The sequence below is a fragment of the Typopeltis vanoorti genome, chromosome 10 (assembly GCF_054136105.1).
Source record: "Typopeltis vanoorti isolate ZY-2024b chromosome 10, IOZ_Tvanoo_1.0, whole genome shotgun sequence".
Classification (NCBI taxonomy): domain Eukaryota; kingdom Metazoa; phylum Arthropoda; class Arachnida; order Uropygi; family Thelyphonidae; genus Typopeltis; species Typopeltis vanoorti.
The window spans coordinates 8,852,450-8,876,450 of record NC_143558.1 but is presented as its reverse complement, the minus strand read 5'-3'; the positions used below and the strand labels follow the sequence as shown (position 1 = coordinate 8,876,450).

The following is a 24,001-nucleotide window of genomic DNA, read 5'->3' as shown; positions in this document are numbered from 1 at the left end:
AAACACAAGGAAATACATAAATATACTTGGTCAGCCAGAGGTTACAAATCAGTAATTGACTACGTTATCACAAATTTTAAATTAGTGGAGTTAATTTTAGACATAAGAGCATATCGAGACTTTGAATTAAACTCTGATCATTACATGGTATCAACAAAAATTCGATTTAAACCAAAGTGACTAAAAACACATAAAATTGAAAATTCTTACCAGCCAAGCTACAAAATTTCTTCATTACAAGATCCTCAAGTTAGACAACAATATCAAAAATGCACAAACTTAAAAACAGAAACCATACATGAATCAAGTGACATAGAAGATGAATGGGAAAATTTGAAACAAATTCTCACAAAAGCAGCAACAGAAACCTTAGGAATAAAACACAAATGGATTAGGAAAAGAGGACTACGAGACTGGAACAAAGAAATAGAAATTATAATAAAAACAAAAAAGGACAGTTACCAGAAATGGCTAAATTCCAAAACAGTAGAAGCAGGAATAGAGTATTATTAGTGTATAAAAAAAATAGTGCAATTGCAAAACAAGAAATAAGGAAAAAACATAGAGAAAGATGGAACAATTTTGTAACAGAACTAGAAAAGGATTTCTTTAAGCCACAACCCAAAACCTATAAAGTGATAAAATACATGAATAAAGAAATAAAAGAAAAGATAAAAATACTCTGGACAGATGAGAACAACGAAATAAAATTTTATAAGACAAATAATGACCTAACAGAAAATATCACAATGTTAGAACTGAAAAATATAATAAAGATGAAAAATAGGAAAACATCAGGAGAAGACAATATAAATAGAACTATACAAAAATGCAGGTGAAAAATTTAATGAGGTTTGGATGTCTGGAAAAACTAACTCTTGGAAAAAAACACTAGTTATCCCAATCTATAAAAAAGGAAATAAAGATGATTGCAATAACTATAGGGGAATTAGTCTGCTGAATACAGGATATAAAATATATGCAGAATATTAAAAGAGAAACTAAGCAGCATTGTAGAAGACAAGCTACTAGAAGAACAAAATGGTTTCTGAAAAGAAAGATCCTGTATAGATCCAATTTTTACTTTAAAATTATTAATAGTAAAGAGAAGAGAATTTCAAAAAGAAATACACGTGGCCTTTATTGATTATGAAAAAGCCTTTGACAAAATTAGCAGACAAAAATTGTTTAAAATATTAACCGATTTAAACATACCAAACCAACTTTTACAATCCATTCAAGAAATATATACAGGAAATAAAATAGCAGTTAAATTAGAACACATCTCAGAATGAAAGATATATCGAGGAGTATGACAAGGATGTACCCTCTCACCTCTGCTTTTCAATATATATATATAAATAAAATTATAACAATCTGAAAACAGCATAACTCATTTGGTATACAGATGACCCCGCAAATAAAGATAGATACACTACTATTTGCAGATGATCAAATAGTATTAGCTACATCAGAAGATGATTTACAAAGATCATTAAAATCATTAAATGATATCTCAAGACAATATCTAAAGAAAAAACAAAAATAATGGCATTCAAAGGAGAAAAACTCAATAAGAAGTAAAATAGTGATAGATAATAAAATACTAGAACAAGTAAACACTTTCAGATACTTGGGATGTGATCTATCATATGAAGAAGAAAAAGACACACTAAAATATCAACTTTGTCAAAGTAAATGGCATAATAAATATTTTTAAGCCATCTCTAGTACAAAAACACACTAGAATCAGACTATATAATGTCTTGTCAAAAAACCAACTCTACTATTCGGAAGTGAAACATGGACCATGAAAAGGAAAGATGAAAAACGAATTCAAACAGCAGAAACGAAGTTCCTTAGAAAAACAGCTGGATATACCAAATGGGACCACAAAACAAATAAAGAAATCTTACAATCCCTGAAACATGGACCATGAAAAGGAAAGATGAAAAACGAATTCAAACAGCAGAAACGAAGTTCCTTAGAAAAACAGCTGGATATACCAAATGGGACCACAAAACAAATAAAGAAATCTTACAATCCCTGAAAATAAAACCAATTAATTACTGCATATGATAGTATAAACAAAAATGGCTAGAACATTTAAATTGAATAGACAACAGCAGACTACCAAAAATATTATACAGATACAAAATAAGTGGAAAAAGAAGAATCGGAAGACCAAGAAAGAGATGGCATGAGACCGGAACAGGCCACTTGGCCTAAATTCCATGTTAGGAAGAAGAAGATTTCAAGTTAACCCTGACATCCTAAATGAAATGATACTATTGAAAATACAGTTCCATGGCAAAGGACTTTATATATTTAATTTTTATAAAAGCTCTTTCCCTCATGTCACATCAAAAATCTAAACATATGAGGACTTGAAGGTAATAGTAACAATGAACTCAATAATTCAGATCATGATTCCTTATCTTAATTTATTAGAACATTTGCAAGTTTGACTAGGATTCCTGCTTTTTTTTTTTTTTTTTGGTGCAATTGTTGTTAAAAAAATTTAGACATGAAATACCATTCTTGAAAATTAAACTTTGTTGGCATACTTAAAAAAAATAGTTTGAAGTCTACTTTATTTTTATACACTATTTCTCACTTTTTATACACAATCATCATCATCTCATTCGCTTGATAACAGGTTGAGTCCACTAAGAAGAAAGGTTCTCCACTTATTGTGATCTTTAGCCATCTCGATCATGACTCTATATCTGGGCAGATAGGAATGTTCTTTCAGTAACTTGATCCAAGTACTTCTTGGTCTGCCTCTAGGTCTTTTACTTCCTATATCCATTCAGAGCTAAATATGGAAGTCTATGAGGGGCCAATTCTCTGGATGTGACCAAACCATCTCAGTTGATGCTTAATGATTGTATCTATTATATCATCTGGGAAGTTTAAATCTATTCTGACTTGATCATTAGTCTTGTGTTGCATCCAGTGGGTGTTATTAATTTTTCTGAGGCATTTCATTTAAAATGCTTGAAGATTCTTGATTGGGTGTTGAGTTAATCTCCAGGCTTCTGAAGCATAAATAGCTGATGGGATGATAATTGTTTTATATAATTTTAGACTTGTTGGGTTTTTTTTTATTTTTCCATATTTTATTTAGTTTATTCATGTTGGTCCAACCTAGGTGTTTCCATATTGTTGAGGTTACTAGAAATAAGACTGCCAAGATAAACATATTTATTAACTTGTTCCAGCAGGTGATTTTCGAGATTTATAGAAATATTTTCTTCTTCTCTACCTATCTTCATTATTTTTGTTTTATGAAGATTTATTTTCATACCATAAGTTTTACAGGAGTCATTTAAAATATTAATAGTTTTTTCCAGCTGTGGTTTAGAATCTGCTAGAATAATGATATCATCAGCGTATTTAATGTGATTAATGTTGGTACCATTGATTTTTACACCTGTTTCATCAGCTATGGTTTTACAGACTTCTAGGAAGATGATAAAAAGTTGAGGTGAGAGAGGACATCCCTGCATTACACCTTTCTCAACTCTGAAATCCTCAGTTTTAATGTTGTTCATTTTAACAAACGTTTGTTAAAATGTTTCTATTTGTTTCTATTAACTGAATCAAAGGCTTGCTTGAAATCTATAAAACAACACAACAGTATATGGGCGAGTTGTATTCCCAATATTTTTCTGCTGTATTATTAATGGTGAAGATGTGGTCTATAGTGGATCTATGTGGCCTGAATCCTGCTTGGTTTTCCTCTATGATTTTTTCTGTAAGCATGTGTTCTCTTTTGTATAATTCAGATGAATAGTTTATAACTTGTCTCTTTTTTGTGAATTGGTATAATAATTCCTGTTTTCCAGTCAGTTGGAATTATTCCAGTATAAAGAATTTGATTAAATAAATTCATCAAGAAGTTAATGGCTTCCTTGCCACCATTTTTCCATGGTTCTATAGATATTTCATCTTTGCCTGTAGCTTTCGAAAGTTTCATTTGGTTTATTGCATTTATAATTTATGCTGGAGTTATGGGTGGTGCCTTTTCATATATCATCTCTTCTGTTATACTTTCCTCCTCCTGTTCTTTTTTGAAATAATGTTTGATAGTAGTCCTTCCAAATTATTTTAATATTTTGTATTGATCCAGTTTCTAGATTGTATTTATCTTTCATTGTTAATAGTTTATCTTTATAGATCTTAGTTAATTCTTTTATAATTTTATATACCGTTTTATTGTCATTTCTTTTATTAGCTTCTTCACACAGTTTTGCTTTTTCCTCCAACCAATTATTTTTGGCAGATATGCACATTTTATCAATTTTGTTTTTAAGGTTCTTATAATGTTGTTTATTTTCTTCTGTATTTTTTATATTTAATATATGCTTGGGGTGAAATTCCCAATTTTGGCATTAAAATCTCCCATCACGATTAATATATCTTTCTTATTAGTCTTGTCTATTAGATCTTGCAAATTATCATAAAAGGTATCGATTTCTTCATCTTCATGTGACTGGTTGGGGGCATAAATTTGAATTATTGTAAAGTGAGCATTTTTTTCTTTACCATTTAATCTGATAGTGATCATTCTTGGGCCATATGGTTCTATGGCCATGACTGCATTTTGTAGACTATTATTCACTAAAAAGGCAACTCCTTCTCTATGTATATTGTCCTCTCTGCCTGAGTAGAATAGTTTTCCTGAATTTAGATTTATAACTCCTCCTCCTGTCCAGTGGGTTTCAGCCAAGCCCACAATGTCCCATTTAATCCTAGCAAGTTCTTTTTCCATCAGATTTGTTTTCCCAGGTTTTAGCAATGTCCTTATATTTAAAGTTAAGAGATGAGAAGCTCTATTGGCTGACCATATAACATACTGCTCCCTGTGATCTAGGATCAGTCGCGTTGGCTTCCTCGGACACAGTAACATTCTCTTGACACAGTGTAGATTTCCGATTCATAGGATTTAATGGCAAAATAATGCAGCCGGCTTGCTACTCCTCTGCTGAATCCTTTGGTCCGCGGCTCCTTATTCTTTATTCGGAGCAACCTGTTGGGGTTTCCCTCATTCGCCACCCGAGGGACGTGCCTGGTAGGAGTCAGGTCTCCCCAATACACATAATATCACTGCCTTTTGCTATATTTTCTCCACTGTGTTATAAGCTTTTCTAAGCCATTACAATAAAGCTCTTCAAGTTGTTTTCAGAAATCATTTTCTCACTCTGCTTTGACCTGTTTATTTTTCAAATGGATACCCATAAGATGTATCTTCACTTTATGGAATAACCAGAAATTTGATGAAGCTAAGTCTAGGCTGTAGAGTGCATCATGTTAAACAACTTCAAATCTGACTTCTTTAGCTCTTAAAGTGATTTGATAAACTTATCCAACGTTCAGTTTCAATGCAAGTGATTTGGAACTGCTCAGCTTTCCGCTTATGGATATAAGAAAATTGTCATTTCTTTTTTTGTGTGCTCAGTGATGTACAATATTCATACAGCTGTTTCACTGTAAAAATCTTGTAATCAAGGATGAATTTCAATAGCACTATATTTTTGTGCATCAAAAATTCAATTATTGTGTGCACTTCAGCAAACTTGAAAAAGACTCATCCATTGTGTATGCATGAGACATGCAATCAATTTCAATTTTACATCACTATGCTAAACTGTAGCAAAGGGTGAAGGAACAAAACTAGACACATTTGAAGTTACTCACACTCCAAGTGCTGTTCATGTGCAGGCATTGCTTTTGGAATATTCCTTTAAATTTTGTAAGTGATGTTACACTTTATGTAATGTATGATGCAATTTGCAATAATTGCAGGTTCTACAGAACCGAGTACTGGTGTTTCATTATTGTTTTCATTTCAGAATAATGGCTAATCAAGTTTTATAATAATTGTAATACTTTTCTTTTATAATCATGAAACATACAACCCAGAATGTACACATTGCTGGGTTGTATGTTTCATACTGACCTTGTAGCCTTAGTTTGACTGTAATTCTGACCCTTTTGAATTAAAGAGAAACAGTATACTGGGTTAAACATTTTATTTATTAGTATTGTTTTTTTCCTTTTTTTAATAATCTCACCATCCATGAAAGTTGGGGAAGCTATAGCAGATTGTTTAGATCATGTCAGATAAATTGAAAACTCTCTGGAGAGAGCAAAATGATAATTTTTTTCAGGCTTCTTACCTTTACAGCAAGGTGGTATAGAAAGTTTTTTTCACTTGGTCATCAAGTAATTTATAATAGACAAGAAATTATATTGTTTTAATCCTATACCCAAGTTTGCAAATGCATACAAAGTTTGCTTATGAATTATCTTCATGACTAGTTGTATATAGAGTCTGTTGACTGCACATCAATTGTCTCACTATTCCACAATGCAAAGCACACTTCCTTTTGGACTTATATATTGCTATACATTATGGGGAAAGGTCACTACCCAGACCAGTTTCAACCTTTATTGAGGTCTCCTGAATGATTTTATCTCAGTATCTTCTTGGATCCATCCTCCACTGAGGAGACCTCATTAAAATCTAAGTAGTGACCCTTCCCATAATTCACAGCAATATACTCGTCAGCAGGGAAGTGTGCTTTGCATTATGGGATACTAAGGCAAATGATATGAAGTCAACATCCTCTATATTCAAGTAGTCCAGTTTGTGAAGATACTTCATGCATACTCTTCGTCTGTTTATTCTTGTGTATAATATTAAAACGAGTATTTCTTGTCTATTTTAAATTATAAGCAAGGTGGTGGAGGTGGTAAATCAGGATGACACAACCCATGCTGCATTGAGATTCGAAATCACAGCTTGTTGGCAGCAAAGCAATAACACAATTTGCTCATTCTCCCAAGCCAATACTAAATTATTTTTTTGTCAGTTCATGTTTTGTTTGCTGCATACTGATTTTTATACAAAAACTTGATGTACTTATGTTATTTCTTATTCTCAGACATCATAGAAAGTACCATACAGTCATAACACATTGGCAAGTGACACTATATTCTCAATGTTGCTAACAATGTAGTTTACGAGTAAAATTCAGTTTTGATATTTTTCTCTATTCAGACCTACCTAATGATATAACAATCTCCAGACAATTTAATTTTTTTTATAGGCGTCCTTTGGCAGAACGTGAAAGAATAATCCATGAGATGAAAGCAGATGCAGATGATCATCATCATATGTTTACACTTCGCCTTACTACTCAAGCAGGAACGTATCTTTTAAGTAAATGTTTATTAAGGAAGGATATAATGTTGTATTTTCTTATGACTTATAATTTCTGAGTATTGTATATTGTGTGTTATCTGCAGAAAGTAGAAATCAATTGGCCACTTTTTTTTTCTCTTTAAAGTGTCATCTCATTGCAGTATAAAATGTGAAAAGTCATTAGTCCTGAGGACCTTGAAAAATTTTATCTTTATCAGTCCTATAAAACTCTTAAAAGTAACTTAAACATTTCTATCATAACCCCTCTTTCCCACCTGTTACCAAATTCTGCAATATACTACTTGAACTATCTTCACAAGGATCATCCCACAGCCTTATCATCTTGTCACTAGCCACTGAATCCTCTTACAATTTCCCCATCCACAGGTGACTAGGCCTGTGTACAGCAATCTGGTTCACAGACAATTCATCACAGAAAATGTTGTTTGCTAGAAAATTGATACTGATTGATATTTAAAAAGTAAAATGCAGTGCAAGATAAATTTCATAAATATATTTTTTTATGTATTTATTTAGATTTTAATTATTTTTTATTCTTATACAGTAAAAGTAATATTTTATTGATTGGTAAGTTACCTAATTTCCGTTTCATCTTAAAAAGTTGTAAATATTCTTTCTCACTTAAATACTACAGGTTCTGTTGATGGAATGTTAATATTTACAAAACTGGAATAGGGTGGTTTAGGGAGAAAGGGCACCATATTTAAGAATATTTATTCAGCAAACCGTTCGCTATTTTTCTGCACACTTTGTCACCCATCCAGGTGACACACACACACACACTTTTTATCTGAACTATTCAGAAGATGAGGTGTTTCAGTTATTGAATACACCTGTATTTTGAAAACGACTATTTTTCTGCATAGGAAAGATATGTTGTTGGAAATGTTCTGCAAACAATGATATAGCACTGCTCTATGGAACTCCTACTGACATTTTTTTGCAGTGAGTGGGATATTGCATAATTTGTCAAGCTCTACCCATTTGCATTGAGATTCTGCAGCATCCTAAGTACTTTCAGTTTATCAACTTCTATTCCTACATCAGATCCTATCACATCTCTCACTGCAATATTTTCTTCTGAATGATAGTCCCTTTTCAAAGTCAATCATCTGCTTCTGTAAACTACCATCAGCGCATATTAAGATTATTCTTCTGTAGTCATTCTTCCTTTTCCTACTTTTACTTTTCTTTGGCCTGCTAGGCTAATCTTATTTTGCTGTCTTACCATAGTGGTAACTCACTGGATAGAAATCTAATGAATAGGATGGGTGAGGTATGCCTGTGATGTTCTAAGCCAGAATTCAAGCTGAAAGAGCTGACACAAGATCAATGATCCACTTTGCCATTGCTCGAGGTGTGTTTGGAAGATTTTTCTCTCAACTAATTCAAAACCTTTGTAGAATGCATAGTTCTGTTATTGACCTTGTGGAATGAATTTGTAATGGACCACACCTTCAAGGTCAAGGAAAACATTCAGCATTGTTTTGACATTTGACTGCATTTGATGGGTTTTTTTTTTGTCAAGGAGCATTCTATCTCATCTTTTGAGATGACTGAGTGTAGCCATAAACCCATGTTTCATCACCTGATGAAATTTGAATCCTGAGCAACAAGATCTTTGAGTTCTTGATAAACTGTAATTCAATGAACTTTTTTATCCTGAGTGAGAAATCGCAGCACAAACTTTGCAGTAATCCTCATTTCCAAGTCTTGCATCAAAATTAAATAGCAGGATCCGACTGAGATTCCTGTTTCACTGGCCAGCTCTTGAATAGTAATTCACTGTTATTAATGACTTTTTGTGAACCAAATTGTGGGGATGGGATGTAGATGGCCATCATCAGTTGAAGTTTGACTGTCTTTAAATCTTTTGAACCACTCAGATGTCTTTGAGTTGCTTAAGGCATCATCCCTGAAAACTGTTTTAAGTATCTGATAAATTTCTGTGGCTTTTTTTTTTTTTTTTTGCCAAGTTGAATGCAAAACTTGATGTATATACGTTGTTCATTAATTCCCAACATGGGGCACTCAAAAAGAAAAAAAACTTTGTTCATTCCTTAATACACTGTGATTGACTGAAGTAATGACTTGTTTTGTCATGTGTGTATATATATATATACAGTGCTTTTTTTTCTGTAAAAAAAGGTGCCAGTACTCACCATTGAAGATGTTATTACAGCAACTTCCACACTTTTAACATATCCTCCGATATACCCTCGTCGTCTCGCTTTGTTGGCATGCTTTGTGCGCTGTACTCTCCTTATGATCGTAAATCTTTTTTCTTAATGACATTAACTGCTGTTTGCAAGATTCTCCAAAATGACTGATTTTACCATTTGACACTCCGCTGAAATTTTTGTTCCTATGTGTTTATCGACGACAAGACTTCCAACATCACAACATGCTTTGCAGCCCAACATTTTATTCTTGACATACAGCCACTTGTTTCTCTTGCAGAAGTCATTTTTCTGCAAAAATGTCCAACAATCAGGCCAATCATTATCAGAAGCTGCTTCCTTTTGACCACATGGATCTTCGTCTTGGTTTCGTGATCCTCTTCACCAAGTGTATTTTCAGTGCTAGCTTTCTGTTTTACAGGATCACAAGTAGATTCAACAATTTCTGCTTCTTCAGCCTTACTTTTTTTCTCATTGGCATAAAGTAATTACTTATTTTACTCATTTTGAACAACGATTGCACTGATTTAACTTAGATTAATTCAAAACTCACGTGAACACCTGCCTGTTGCAGAGTGAATATAGAATTGATAAACCGATATTGGAAGCAATCGGAAGTGAACACAACTTCCTGTTTCCGGTTATGTACCAACCTATGAAAGGAAAGCAGGGTACCAACTTATGAGTAATCAAAACTGAAAATTCAATTCGTGAACACAGTACCATCAATGGAATATTTATAATACATTTTGCTGTTAATAAATCGTAAATTTTTAAAAACTTAAGAAAAAAGGTGCCAGTACTGCATACCGTTGCATACCGCCAGAAAAAAAAGCACTGTATATATATATCTGCTTACAAAACAGTATACTAGCACGTGCACATTTCTTTAAATTGTCCTGGAATGTTTTGAACAGACATTGTGTGTGTGTGTGTGTGTATTATGTATATCTGCAGTATATTTATCTATGTACTAGCAAAGTTTATGTTTGAATATACTGTTTGTGTGTGTGTGTGTGTGTGTGTGTATATATGTGTGTGTGTGTGTGTGTGTATATATATATATATATATATATATATATAGCCATTTCATCAAAATATAATTCTAATATAAAAATATCAGTTTTACTACAGTTAGAATTAGGGTATAAAATAGTTACAAAAAAGTAATTAGTGCATAATTCTGTATGCTTGTAGAAATCATACATATAATCAGATATTTTGAATATTTTGAAATCTTTATTCCACTTGGGTGGGGGGGGGGACCCTGTTTTTGATGCACTAAAATTACATGCGTTTGTACTTGACTTGGAATAGATATGTAAAAGAATTTGTTCATGGAGATTTTGGTAGAACATTACCTAATTTAGGTTTGTTGTTAGCAGCTGAGACAGATATAGTGCATTTAGATGTTGAGGTAAGCATACTCTAATATATTTACTAAAATGTAATCTTGTATCCTTAATATTTATTGTGATCTTTATGTATTATAACATAATTCCATTTGTTGTTGACTACAATGGATGTTATATTGTGCCTTCATAAAATATACAGCTTAATATGTCATCAGGAACAAAATAGAGAATTCAATTAAAATCCCATTCATAACATAAAGTTTCAAGCACAGCCAAGTTAGTTTTAGACTGAGGATGTAGCCATGTGCATGTATGCTTCCTGATCTTAGAGAAGTTGAAATAGTGAGATGGGTAATACAAGTTTTCTTCACTGAATAGGAGAGCATATTATAATTGACAAGGAAATATATTCTTGTTTTCACCTATATTTTTTAGCATAAGCAAATAATAGCTTGTACATCATAAGAGTAGTTGGTCATGAAATACGTAACAAGAGCAATCAGCTTGAGTATTTCTTCAGTATGCATTCAAATGAAATACACGGCTTAATTGTTCATGAAGACTTAAGTAAAATTACATTTAATGCTGTTTATAAGCCATCTTTATGTTGCAATAAATGATTTTGCCCTTAAAGTAGAATTATTTGTATACAGATATTCTAACAAGTTATATTTGTACTATTATTTATCATGCTTTTACTTATTTAGTTAATTTTTTTTTTAATGAAAAATATTAAGAAAGTAGCTAAGAATTTAATTTGAATGGTATACATCACAGCAGATTGCAATTATCCTTCAATTCTGGAGACATTTTTGACTTCTTTTATTACTTAGGACATAAGGCACAAAATATACTGAAAAAAATGGATTTAAGTATAATTTTTAGTATATTAAAAATTAGCATATAGCATTATACATATTAGATATAATGAGCCTCTAGCAAAGCACATGATTATGATATCGTAAAAATAAATAATGTCAGGGTAAGGTTCATGGATTTATTAGAAAAATTAAATTAATCTCAACATGTTTCACAATCCATTAGCTGACAGCATCGTCAGGAAAGGCAGTAGAGAACACTTGAACAAGCTTTAATTTTTTTAAAAAAAATAATTTTTTTTATATAAAAAATGAAAGCAGTTAACACAATAGCTAATCACGTGTGTCATTAGATATATCATATGCAGTCTGTGTGTTATTGCTTAGTCTGTATGTATTAGTAACAATATGTATCTTATTGTGTTCTTATTGTCTGGAAACACAATCTAGAAGCCTTTGTATGCTTTCTGAATAATCACTACTCAAAGGTTAATTTTATGCCAGAGGTTGAGAAAGATAACAAATTACCATTTTTGGATGTCTGTCTTCATGGGGGGGGGGGGATGGTAGAGGCATAAAGTTAGATATGTACAGCAAACCAACTCACATAGAGTGATACCTCTCCTGAGATATGTATAATGAGCCAACATATCTACATATGTCCACTCATTATACCATCCTCAACAGAAAATTAGATACCATTGCAACCTTAAGGATTATTAAAAACAATTAAACAAAAAAAGAAAAGAAAAATTACTATTGAAGAAGGTTATTAAACTGCTAGCTATTCTCTGATAAACCAACTTGTGCACTCTATTTCTTTACATTACATGGGTGGCTTGTCAAGGTAGATAGCACATCTTTTAAGAATTAACAGCCAAATAAACTTAAACCGGTCCATATCTTAAAATATTTCCTATGGTCACCCAACAACAATGTTCCATTTGTAAAATATCCTCGGGTATATAGGATCCCATGTTCGTTAGGCAAGCTTTCTATCAGTCAGAGAAGTTTCAAAATCCAAAAGAGCAAGTAGGTGATGTGGAATGAAAGGAAAATTAAAAAATGGTCTCACATCATGATATGGATTGACCATCTGTTTCCGTGCTAAACTTAGACCTTTATTTTTGGGATTCATTTAAAAATTTTATGGAATTTACAACCATGTTAAAAAACTTTTTTATTATCCCGATGTTTCAATTTTCATATCAAGATCATCATCTGGAGCATACATAAATATACAAGACAAGCTGAGTTACATTGTTAACTGTAAGCTAGAGAAACAATGATTTGATCACATGTTATTCTACTGATATGACCTCTAGTGAAAAAAAAAAATTATAAATTACATCAAGCTAAATTCTATTTATGATGACAGGATTAAACATTCTTTGTTACAGATGGTTTTCTTTCAGAAACAATGATGTCCTATTTTTAGTATTACAATTGTTATTTAAGATACTGGATTTTTTATTTTACAGTCCTGTTTATAGTTGTTCTTAGTGAGGAAGGTTTCGTGGGTCGAATATATGCCTTCCATATGTTTGGGATTTTAAGACCATCATTATTGTTTAGATTGGGGTGCTTGATAATGATCTCACAGACTTCCTTAAATTTCCATTCATACCACATTTTAGTGTGATGTAGACAGCTAGTGCTTTTCCAGTAAATTCTGTGTAAGGTATTCAGGGCATGATCAGAAAGGCCAGCTTCACCATAATTATTATATTTAATGTGTCGTTTATGTTCTTTTTGTCTGATAGGAATTGTGCGTCCTGTTTCTCCTATATATGGTATGTTACAGGTGCAATAAATACAGTATACTCCAGAGTGGGCCAGCAGAGGGAGTGGGTCTTTGGATGAGTTGAGTAAGCTTTTTAATTTTGCAGGAGGTTAAAAGGTGGCTTTGAGGTTGTATTTTCGTAGTACTCTGTTTGTTTTGTCTGATGTTCTTTTAATGTAGGGCATGGTTATAGTTTTACTGTAGTCTGGTTAGTCTTTGTTTTTCATTGAGGTTTTGTAGAGAATTTTGTTAATAGTGTTTTGGCTATATCCGTTTTTCTGGTTAATTAGTCAAGGTTGGCTAAACAATCCTGAGTACATATCTTCATATTAGCATGAAGATATGTACTCAGGATTATAGAAGCCATTATATATTTGGACAATAAGCATCATTAATGTTACTATTTATGGATACTGACTTCCTTGCATCACAAGTTTACATGAAATTTGTCTCAATTATAACTTGGACTTTAATTACTATGTTTCTTGCTGTTGGTGACAGGAATAAATTAAACTGATTTCAATATTTACACTCGTGTTGCATTGCATAAGAACTATCATTCTTTCTAATACACAAAATCTATCATACCTCTCCTTCAACTTATTCTCCATGCAAAAAACCTGGTCTGCATACCCCTTCTAACCACGCATTCTTACACAACTTTTATGGATGGTTCCTAGTTCTTTATTTGTTATATATTGAAAATTTTCCTTTGCATCAATTTTATAAATCTCCTTTAATATCTGAAAGGTTTCTATCACATCCCTCTTTTCCACTCACAAACATTCAACTTATCCTCAAAGGGCACATTCCACAGACCTGAATTTTCTCTATCATCTCCTGTGTTCCCAAGAAACTCTAGTGACCAAATCTGTGCTCAGGTCAAGATACGGCCGAATCATAGCCTTACAAAGAGGGATAACTTCCCCATCTTGACTTGTGTGTTTTTCAATATCCCAGTAATCTTTTGAGCCATTTTACCAATTTTGGCAATATGTCCTCTGTCCACCATTATTCATCAGTTTCCTGCAATCTAGTGCATAACCTTACATTTTGCAACATTAAATTGACAATCATTATCCTTTGTCCACAATGCCAGTTTATTTAAATCATTCTGCAAGATATCTATATCAGCTATTACTCTTCCCAGTTTGCATCATCAGCAAACAACTGAATATCCCCTCTTAAATCTTTCCCTATAACATTGATGTACAAATTAAAGAGTAGTGGCCCTAGTACTGAACCCTGAGGTACTCCTCTACTTACCCTAATTCTTCTAGATTCCATTTCACCATATACTACACTTGGGTGTCTGTCAGCCCCCCCCCCCCCCTTCCCCATCCATGCATGCTACTAGCTTTATATCCATTCACATTTGCTCCAATTGTAATAGTTGGAGCAATTTTGATAAAGTGGTATTCTGGCAAATGCCTTTGCAAAGTTCAGCAGTATCGTGGTGTAGCCATTTCCTTTATCCAATTCTGTTGTCACTTTATTATAAAATGTGAATAAATTACTGCAGGACCTACCCTTTACAAAGCCATGCTGTGCACTATAGAGTATTGCATCCCTATCCACCAAATGTTGGGTTTTACTTTTAACCAACTTTTCTAAACAACCCCCTCCTGATATATTAATTGGTCTGTAGTTTGCTACCTTTATCTTGGCACCACCTCTATGTAATAGAACTATCTTAATCTCTTTCCACTCCACTGGAACACTGCCAGAACTGAGATTTAGATTGAATAAATTCATCAGAGGCAATGCCAGTTCTTTTGCACAATCAACATAGTACACAGGCTGACATGTCATCCAGTCCCACTGCTGTGTTCACATTCATATTTTTCAGTATGCTGAACACCACCTGTTCATCTACCTCAATATCGATATGCATCTCTGTAAAATCACTACCTGGATGATACACCTTTGCAAAATGATCACTCAGCAAATCAACTATTTGTCTCTGTCATCTTCCTACCATAGTCAATTTTCCTCTTGCTACAGAATGAAAAAACTATTTTGGGTTTACTTTGGCCTGTGTTGTACTAAGCTAATTTTCTCTCATGATCTGATTTGGCTTTTCTTACCAAACTAGTCACCCTTCTTGCTTGCACTTTTTATTGCTCATGAGTATACTGATAATCTTTTCTTTATACATAGTGTTTTCTTTTTTTGCAGTTTCTGTTGTATATTTCTACTTATCCACTTAATTCCCTGGTTTATCCTCCTGATCTTGGGTATGCCATCTGATACTGCTTCCCTCAATCTCTAGCCACTTCCCATGCACTACTGATATTCTTTCATTGTAGCTTCTCAAGCCATGACGCTGCTCCAAGATGACTTCTGTTTTAATTACCAGTTTTATAGCTCAACATAAAACTTTTTTTGATAGAGAATTCCACATGTTTGGTGACTGCACAGTCACTCTCCCCAATTTGAGGCAGTGTCTACCTTGGTTATGGATATATCTTCTGATGCTATCAATTCTTAGCAACTGTATAAATTCCACTTCCATCTTACCATGTCCCCTTTCCTCTACAATCTATGTCTTTATAGTTAGTCTCCCATAATAATTGTTCAGCCTGCACTCATGCTAATCTGGTGATACATGGCATCTACATCTTCCTGTGTGGTCTATAGCAGCACCCAACAACATATGTGGATGGTCTGAAAAGTTCTCGGCCTCAACCATAGATGCAAGATTTTTTTGTTCTAAGTTGGCACATTTGTCATAAACATCCATGTGAAATTGCAATTAATTCTATCAAGTAGTTTGTTTTATACAACTATCTGAAGCAAAAGTGTTGTCTGTATCCCTTGAAATGGATAAAATTGAGTATCGTGCAGTTAAAAAAAATTAATAAAAGTTTATGGGCACTCTTTTCCTTCATTTTTGACAATTAAGAAATGGGCTGTCGAGTTTAAACGTGGCCGTACCAGCCTTGAAGATGATCCACAAGAAGGACATCCAAAAAGTGTAACACCACCAGAAATCATTGATCAAGTGCACGATATGGCATTAAATGACCGGCAAGTTAAAGTGCGTGAAATAATTGCCAAGACTATAGGCATTTCAAAAGAATGTGTAGGATATATTTTGCATGAAGAATTGCAAATGAAAAGCTTTGTGCAAGATGGGTACCATGCTTGCTCACAGCAGATCAAAAACACACTCGCATGAAAATCTCTGAATAGTGGTTGGAGCTTTTAATAAGAATAAAACTGATTTTGTGCATCTATTTATTACTATGGATGAGACTTGGATTCAGCAGTCCAAACAGTGGACAGAAGCTGGTTGTTCAGTGCCAAAGACAAAGTCGGTTCCATCAGCAGAAAAGGCCATGGCATTGGTGTTTTGGGATGCTAAAGGCATTTTGTTTATTAATTATCTTGAAAAGGGTAAAACAGTAACCGGGGAATATTATTCCGATCTTTTAACCAGACTAGACAAAAAAATTCGTGAGAAGACCCAGTTTGCAGAAGAAAAAAATCATCTTTGATCAGGACAGTTCACCTGCCCACAAAGGTGTTTTGGCAATGGAAAAATTAAGGGATCTGCACCATGAAATGTTGGAAGATCCACCCTATTCCCTAGATTTGGCTCCCTCTGACTTCTATCTCTTCCCAAAACTGAAACTCTTCCTCCCTGGTCAGCGTTTTTCTTCGAATCAAGAGATGATTGCAGTTGTAGAGGAGTATTTTGCAGATCTTACTGAGAACCACTATAGGGATGGGATAATGGCACTGGAGCATTGCTGGAATAAATGCATTAGTCTTAAGGGAGATTATGTTGAAAAATAAAAATAATTTTGAAATTATAAATTCGGTTTTTTATTGTTAGGCCGAGAACTTTTCAGACCATCTATCTCACACCAGACAGCAGATTCTTTTTTTACAGGTTTTAGAAGTTGAAGAGAACTCATTTGGGTTCTCTTCAACTTCTAATCTTGTCAGTTAATATTCTTCAGCTATCATCAGCAATACCCCACTGTCTATCTTATTCCCTCTATCTTCCCTGAAAATACAATACCATTTACATTCTATCCCTGTAAGTATATTATTTTCTGCCAACCATGTCTCACTGATGCCTATAATTTTGGCAAAGTCTTACTGATCAATGCCAAAAACTGTTCTCCCTTATTCTCGATACTTCTTGCAAATTCGCATTCAGCATTGTATAATCATTTCTGTACACATGCTCATTTATCACATGGGTGGTGAGACATGCTTGATTGCCTTCTCTAATATCATCTCCCTGGTTTTGCACTTCCTCACTCTCACTAAAGAACACTTTCTCCAAACATCTAACTCCCAAACCATTTAAATGTAGTCCATCAGGCATCCTTTCATCCATCAAATTCACTCCATATATCAATAAACTGCACACCACTACTCCTGCACACAATCTTCTCATGGACTTATTAGCAATCATGATCCTTCTCAAGTCTGTCCTATCATACCAAAGCAGCAGACTCAAAATTTTTACTTCTTGCAACAACTCTTTCATATCTTCTCTCATTGCATTTTGTTCCTGCCATAACATAACAATCATCTAAGCTTAAAAAGCTTATTGTTTAATACTGACCATACAAATATTTTAACATTCTTTGCCTACCAGTTTCACTAGCAAACTGTCTAGTTTTTTCAAGGTGTTGACGGAAGAGTATAAAAAATACTAGTAAATGCAAATTGAAAGTAACATTAAGAACGTTGTAAACACTCTAGTAGCTAAGGTTGCACGTTCACGTGACAGAGACTGAGTGGACTTATTGTTCTTAATCATTATCATGCATCAGTGTTTGTTGTAAACACATAATGTGATTACTAGCTAGCTGTAGTTCAGATGGATTTAGAGAGAGGATGAGGTTTTTCCATGAACTGTTAAGAATAGTACCCTGGTTTCTGCCAATTTTTAACACTACTGTGTTAAATAAACAATGTCTATAATCGTCATCTAAATATGGCATATAGCTATTTTGCAACTCTATCATGTGGTTAGACGTACAGAAATGATGTGCTAAGCCGGCAGAAATACTTCTTTACATCACCAACGTGCTCTCTCTGTCTGATTAACTCTTCTACTGGTACATTGGTGAAGAGGGACACAATATCCAGACTGGCTAGTGTTGGTTCATTCTTAATGGCTTGGAGTTTATTTACAAAATGCTGACTATTCTTGATATAGAATTCTGTTGATCTTATTTTGTTATTTAATAAGATGTACATTGGTGTCCCTCTTCACCAATGCACCAGTAGAAGAGTTAATAAACATCATTCAAGACCTCTTTCCTCTAGACATCACACAGATGTTTAAACACTGCCTTCTAATTTCTTCAAGGTTAATAACACCATATACTAGCAGTGGGAAGTCCACTATTGTGCAGACTTTTTCATGGAAAAACTTGAAAAAGAAATTCTCTCAACAATCTCCCCTAGACCATCTATATGGTGGAGATACATTGACGATATTTTCATTATATGACAAGATAGCTTAGAAAACCTTAAATCGTTTGTGAATAAAATCAACTCCATACATAAGATAAAATTCACTCTGGAAGTTGAAAACAACAACCATCTGCATTTTTCTAGACATCTTGATAAAAAGACAATTAAATAGTGTCAATTTATCTATTTACAGAAAGCCGACAGACATTGGAAGATACCTTCATTATATTTCTAACCATCACAAGACACACAAACTAAGCATTATCCATATGTTGAAAAACAGAGCACGTAAGTTTATATCAGAAGAGGAGGATACACAGACTGAAATCTCACTAATAGCCAAAACATTATCTTAAAATGGATACCCTCCAAACATCATCAAAAAATATCTATACGGTGACAACCCCAGACAAGAATAACCAAACAAAGGAAACGGAGTTAATTTTAGATAGCGCGTGCGTGCTATTCGAAGGAGTTGATATGAGCTGAACTGGCTAGAATCAGGTTTTGGTGGGAAGAATGAAGGTATTTTATTGGAAAACGAAAGTAAACGAGGAGAAGCATTCAGGACAGCAAGGAGTAAAGTAATGGGAGGCAGTAAGGGGATTTTGGAAATGCCGTAAATAGATTAAGGAACTGGGAAATTAATAGGCAATTAGGAATATTTATACGGAATTCTAAAGTTACGACGAATTCCAATTGTTTTGAGGAAGAATAGTGCAAAGCTGAAATTAATGCATAGAAGAAAATAAGAAATAAGAATAGACCCAACTAACCAATATAAATGGATCAATTAGCAAGATGGACGACACAAAACCTTCGTCAAGTCAATTTCTTATCAAATAACCAGAATACTAACACCCCACAAGATCAGAGTGATCTTCAAACCAACCACCAGCGTCAAACATTTTTTAGGATCACCAAAAGACAAGGTGCCATTCTACAAATAGCCAGGAGTATATTACATTCCTTGCTCCTGTGGTCTCGTCTACATCGGACAAACTTCACGGAGTTTGGAGATCAGCCAGAGAGCACGTTGGTGATGTAAACCACAACAGAAGTATTTCTGTACGTCTAACCACACGATAGTGGCAAAATAGCTCCATGCCATATATAGACATCGTTTATTCAAGAAAGCTGCAGTAGTGTTAAAAACAGGTGGAAACCTCAACAGAAACCAGGGTACTATTCTTAACAGTTCATGGAAAAACCTCATCCTCTCTCTAAATCCATCTGAACTACAGCTAGCTAGTAATCACATTATGCGTTTACAACAAACACTCATGCGTGATAATGATTAAGAACAATAAGTCCTCTCTGTCAAGCGAACGTGCAACCTTAGCTACTAGAGTGTTTACAATATTTTTAATGTTCCTTTCAATTTGCTAGCGAAACTGGTAGGCAAAGAATGTTAAAATATTTGTATATGGTCAGTATTAAACAATAAGTTTTTTATGCTTAACTTTCAAACGACCATTTATGTGTAATAACAATCATCTCTTTCACTTCTGCAAACTAACAGCATCACTAACATCCCTGATTTTCCCACCTGGGAAACATACTATCATCCTTTTATCATCGAATCTGTATACAATACCATATCCTTATTTGCAGTTTCTCACACTTTCATATTTTCCAAATTCACATTTTCTTCCTTCTTCCACCTGCTGTACCACACTACAATCGTGTCTCCAGTCACTCTAGCCATTTTGTCGTGTGAAGATGTAAACATGCTATTTCACTCAGTCACTTTATCAGTCTCTTTTTTCACACTCTCGTTTACGAGCACTATCAATCACTACTTCTGCATTCACCAGACCAATTTGCTATCTTTCCTTACATCATTAACATTTGACAATTCATTTTCCCAGTTTCTACATGACATGCATTTCTTTCACTGGTACATGAAATATTTATGCTAAATTCTCTCTCAATTCATACTTTCGTACCACAACCTGTTCACTCACATCTCTTGCTTTAGCACACAAAATATTTACAACAATTCTCTCTCCATTCACACTTTCATACGACAACCCATTTGCTCTCGGCCATGCATACATAGGACAAGATCTCTCATGCTAAACTCTGCCATTTTATTTGTGCACGCCAGTGCCATGTAAAAAAGTATCCCATGTTACTCAATTTTACAGTCTAAAATAAGTAAGATATAACCAGAAATAATTACTAAAATCCACTAAAATAAGACTTATCTATAGAACATTTGTGCCACTACAGTGTTCTAGGCAACTATTTATGCATGAATGTTAATCACAATGGGAAAAACAAGGGTTTACTGTGGGTGCCTGTCTGGTTGGAGCCATGATTTTGAAAATAGCTGACTTGACTGGTTTCTCAAAAGGTCATATTTATTTAATCTGTGGAAAAATAACCTGCATTGCTTGTCTAAGAGACCTAACTGTAGTCTTAAGTCAGTGTCAGGAATGAGATTGCTGTCATCTGAGAAGGTTTGTGTGGACAAACAGAACTTCTTGTGTGCAGCAATTGACTGAAGCATCTAATGAAGGCTGTTCCATCACAAAGCCTGGATCTGAACCCCATTGAGAATGTGTGGGATATTAGAAAAAACAGATCCGAGAGCAAAGTCTTCTTCCATCAAATCTGAGCCAGTTAAAAGACTGTCTGGTATGTTGTAGATGTAATCCAATACGTTGTGAAATTTATGCTGTAATTGGGCTAAAGGAAGTTCAGTGTGGTATTAAATAAAAGTTTCTAATTCAGTGTATATTATATATATGTTAACATCAGGTTAGATTCAGAAAACTAAATATGTGCTGTGTTTGCAAAAAGGTAACATTTTTGAAATAACAGACTAGAAAAAATGGGATTGAGAAGCTTGTCTATTATCACTGTTTCAGGATTGGTTGTAATGCATGAGTATTTATGCCATTATGAATTATCATTAACAAAAGTTTTTTTTTCTTTCTTCTTTTCCTCTAGTCTGTTGAACTTGACTGGCCGCCACCTATCAGCTGATAGTTTCATTAATTTATAGAAAACTGCCAGAGTCTGAAGATACAAGGAACAACAAATTAGTCTAACTTAAATGAAAAGATGTATATTGCATTTTATTGTAAATCATTTTGATTTTAATTACATCAAGTGATGATTATATATATACAATATGTTTTGCATTTTTCTCTCACTACTGTACAAAAACCAAGATGGACCTTTTCAGGAACAGCAACAAGTTGGCCCACTACTCAGGAATTGCACCCAGCAACAGTTTGTACTACATCACAACAACATTAAACTTTCCAAACAGGATTAACACTAACTTTTGCCTTTTTTTGAACGTATCCATTGCACAGTTTTTTTTTTCACTCAATCCTACATTAGCATTAACAGAGTTAACTTCTTACTTCAAACATTTCCCTTCAGTATTCATGGCAAGTGCTGCAATATATTAAGTTATATGTATGTGATTTTGTGACATCAGCTTGTAAAAACTAAAGTATAAAACAACATATTAAAATCATTTATACAAAACAAAATGGTCCCAAACATCAAGTGATTCTATTACTTTTCAGCACCTGCTGTTAAAGTCATTGTTAACCATTCCAGTGGAGAGGGGGGGGGGACTTTTTTTTCCTCCTACTTACGTCTATAAAAGATAATGCTTTACGTAACCAGTTTCTGAGAAGTAAATGTTGCATCCTTTAAGAGAAACCACTGCTAAACATTCTTGGAAGACTAGCTCATACACTTGTCTGGTACTCTTGCATTACGTCGATTTATCTGGGTACATTTTCTCAAAGTCATCAAGTGCATTATAAATATGAGAAATTCGGTTAAGACTCTCTTCAGACAGCATTGGATTTACAGTTAGCTGTTGTCCTTCCTGAACTTTTCCAACATTAGGATTACTGTCAAAGATGCTTGCAGACAAGTTCTCTGGTAATGGAGCATCAAAATTCAAGCTGAGATCACTGGCCAAACTCATCTCCATTGGGTCAATTTCAAGGCTGCAGAACTTTGCTGTTGTTTCTTCAACCTGTGTTGAAGTATCAGCTATTATATTTAGAAGTGCAGCATCTGAAGGCACCACTGAATTTGTTGTAATTGGAGCAACAGTTTGGAATGTTGCTGATGAGGATGATGGAATCCTGGTTACAGGAGGAATTACTTGTGACAATGGTGGAGGTGGTACTGTGGCTGGTGGAATTACCTGTGATATTGCTGTTATGGGAGGAATTACTTGTGATAGTGAAGATGGAACTGTTGCTGGAACTCCTGTTCCTTGATAACGCTCAGCAGAAACACAGTGAATTCTGTTCATATCTGGAGGGAAAAAAAACAGTAGAATGGACTTAATAATCTGAAATGTTAATTGCACATTTCTTATAACATGAAAAATTAAATTTTGATAACAGTCCAAAAAAAAAAAAAAATCCTTTACTAATCCTCCCAGCTTCTCAACTCTACTTCAACAATGAAAAAAATTTAAGTTATCCATAAACATAAAACTCAAAATGTTTTCTAACTCAGTTAAACATTTTAATAAAACAAGTTAATTCAAATCAAACAGCTATTGGTTTTTTTTTTCGCCTTTTCAACTCAAATTTACAAGCAATTACATTAAAGGTGTTTAACAATTATCAGCTTTATTAGTTATTTCTGCAAGTCACTAAATCCAGATACCAACTCAGGACCCTCAATATAGCATAGAACATTATCATTATGTATATGCAATTTCTTGCTAATATGGAAACAAACATTAAGATCTTATTTAAAATAAGCTTAAATATTTTTTTTTCCATTGGAGAAAAAAAAAAAAAAAAAAAGTTAATTCCTCACTTCTGGAATGAAATAAGCAAGCAGGACAGTAAATAATAAATAATAACAGATGAGAACTCATGTTCTTGTTTTAATACTTATCATACGTAACAAAATTTGTTAAGCATCTTCACAACTAGGCTACTTGTATATGGAGGCTGCTGATGTGTATGCATTATAAAAAAGTCACTAACCAGGCTGGTTTAGACCTTTACTGAAGTTTAAATCAATGGAAAAGTCATTTTCCATATACAAGCAGTTAAATGGTGTACTACCATATTATTAAAATACTCAGAAACTGTTTACAAACAGGACAGAAAGTTTATTTTTATTAATAATACATGACTTAGTATATGAAAACTGAAAAGACATGTATGATGATACAATACCTG

General features: G+C 33.7%; 2 protein-coding genes across 5 annotated transcripts in view; one reads left to right on the top strand and one right to left on the bottom strand.

The window, feature by feature from the left end:
- Positions 1-21,956, top strand: part of LOC150102160 (tRNA pseudouridine synthase Pus10-like) — a 166,194-nt gene extending 144,238 nt beyond the window's left edge. The window contains exons 15-17 of the mRNA XM_090399825.1: positions 7,119-7,220; positions 10,732-10,831; positions 21,774-21,956. Coding sequence (XP_090255951.1) covers positions 7,119-7,220; positions 10,732-10,831; positions 21,774-21,809 — 238 coding nt within the window. The 3' untranslated portion in view covers positions 21,810-21,956. The remainder of the gene's footprint in view (positions 1-7,118; positions 7,221-10,731; positions 10,832-21,773) is intronic.
- Positions 21,876-24,001, bottom strand: part of LOC150102159 (embryonic polarity protein dorsal-like) — a 150,255-nt gene continuing 148,129 nt past the window's right edge. For all 4 annotated transcript variants that reach the window (XM_090399821.1, XM_090399822.1, XM_090399823.1 and 1 more), the window contains one exon: positions 21,876-23,114. In XM_090399821.1, coding sequence (XP_090255947.1) covers positions 22,558-23,114 — 557 coding nt within the window. In that variant the 3' untranslated portion in view covers positions 21,876-22,557. The remainder of the gene's footprint in view (positions 23,115-24,001) is intronic.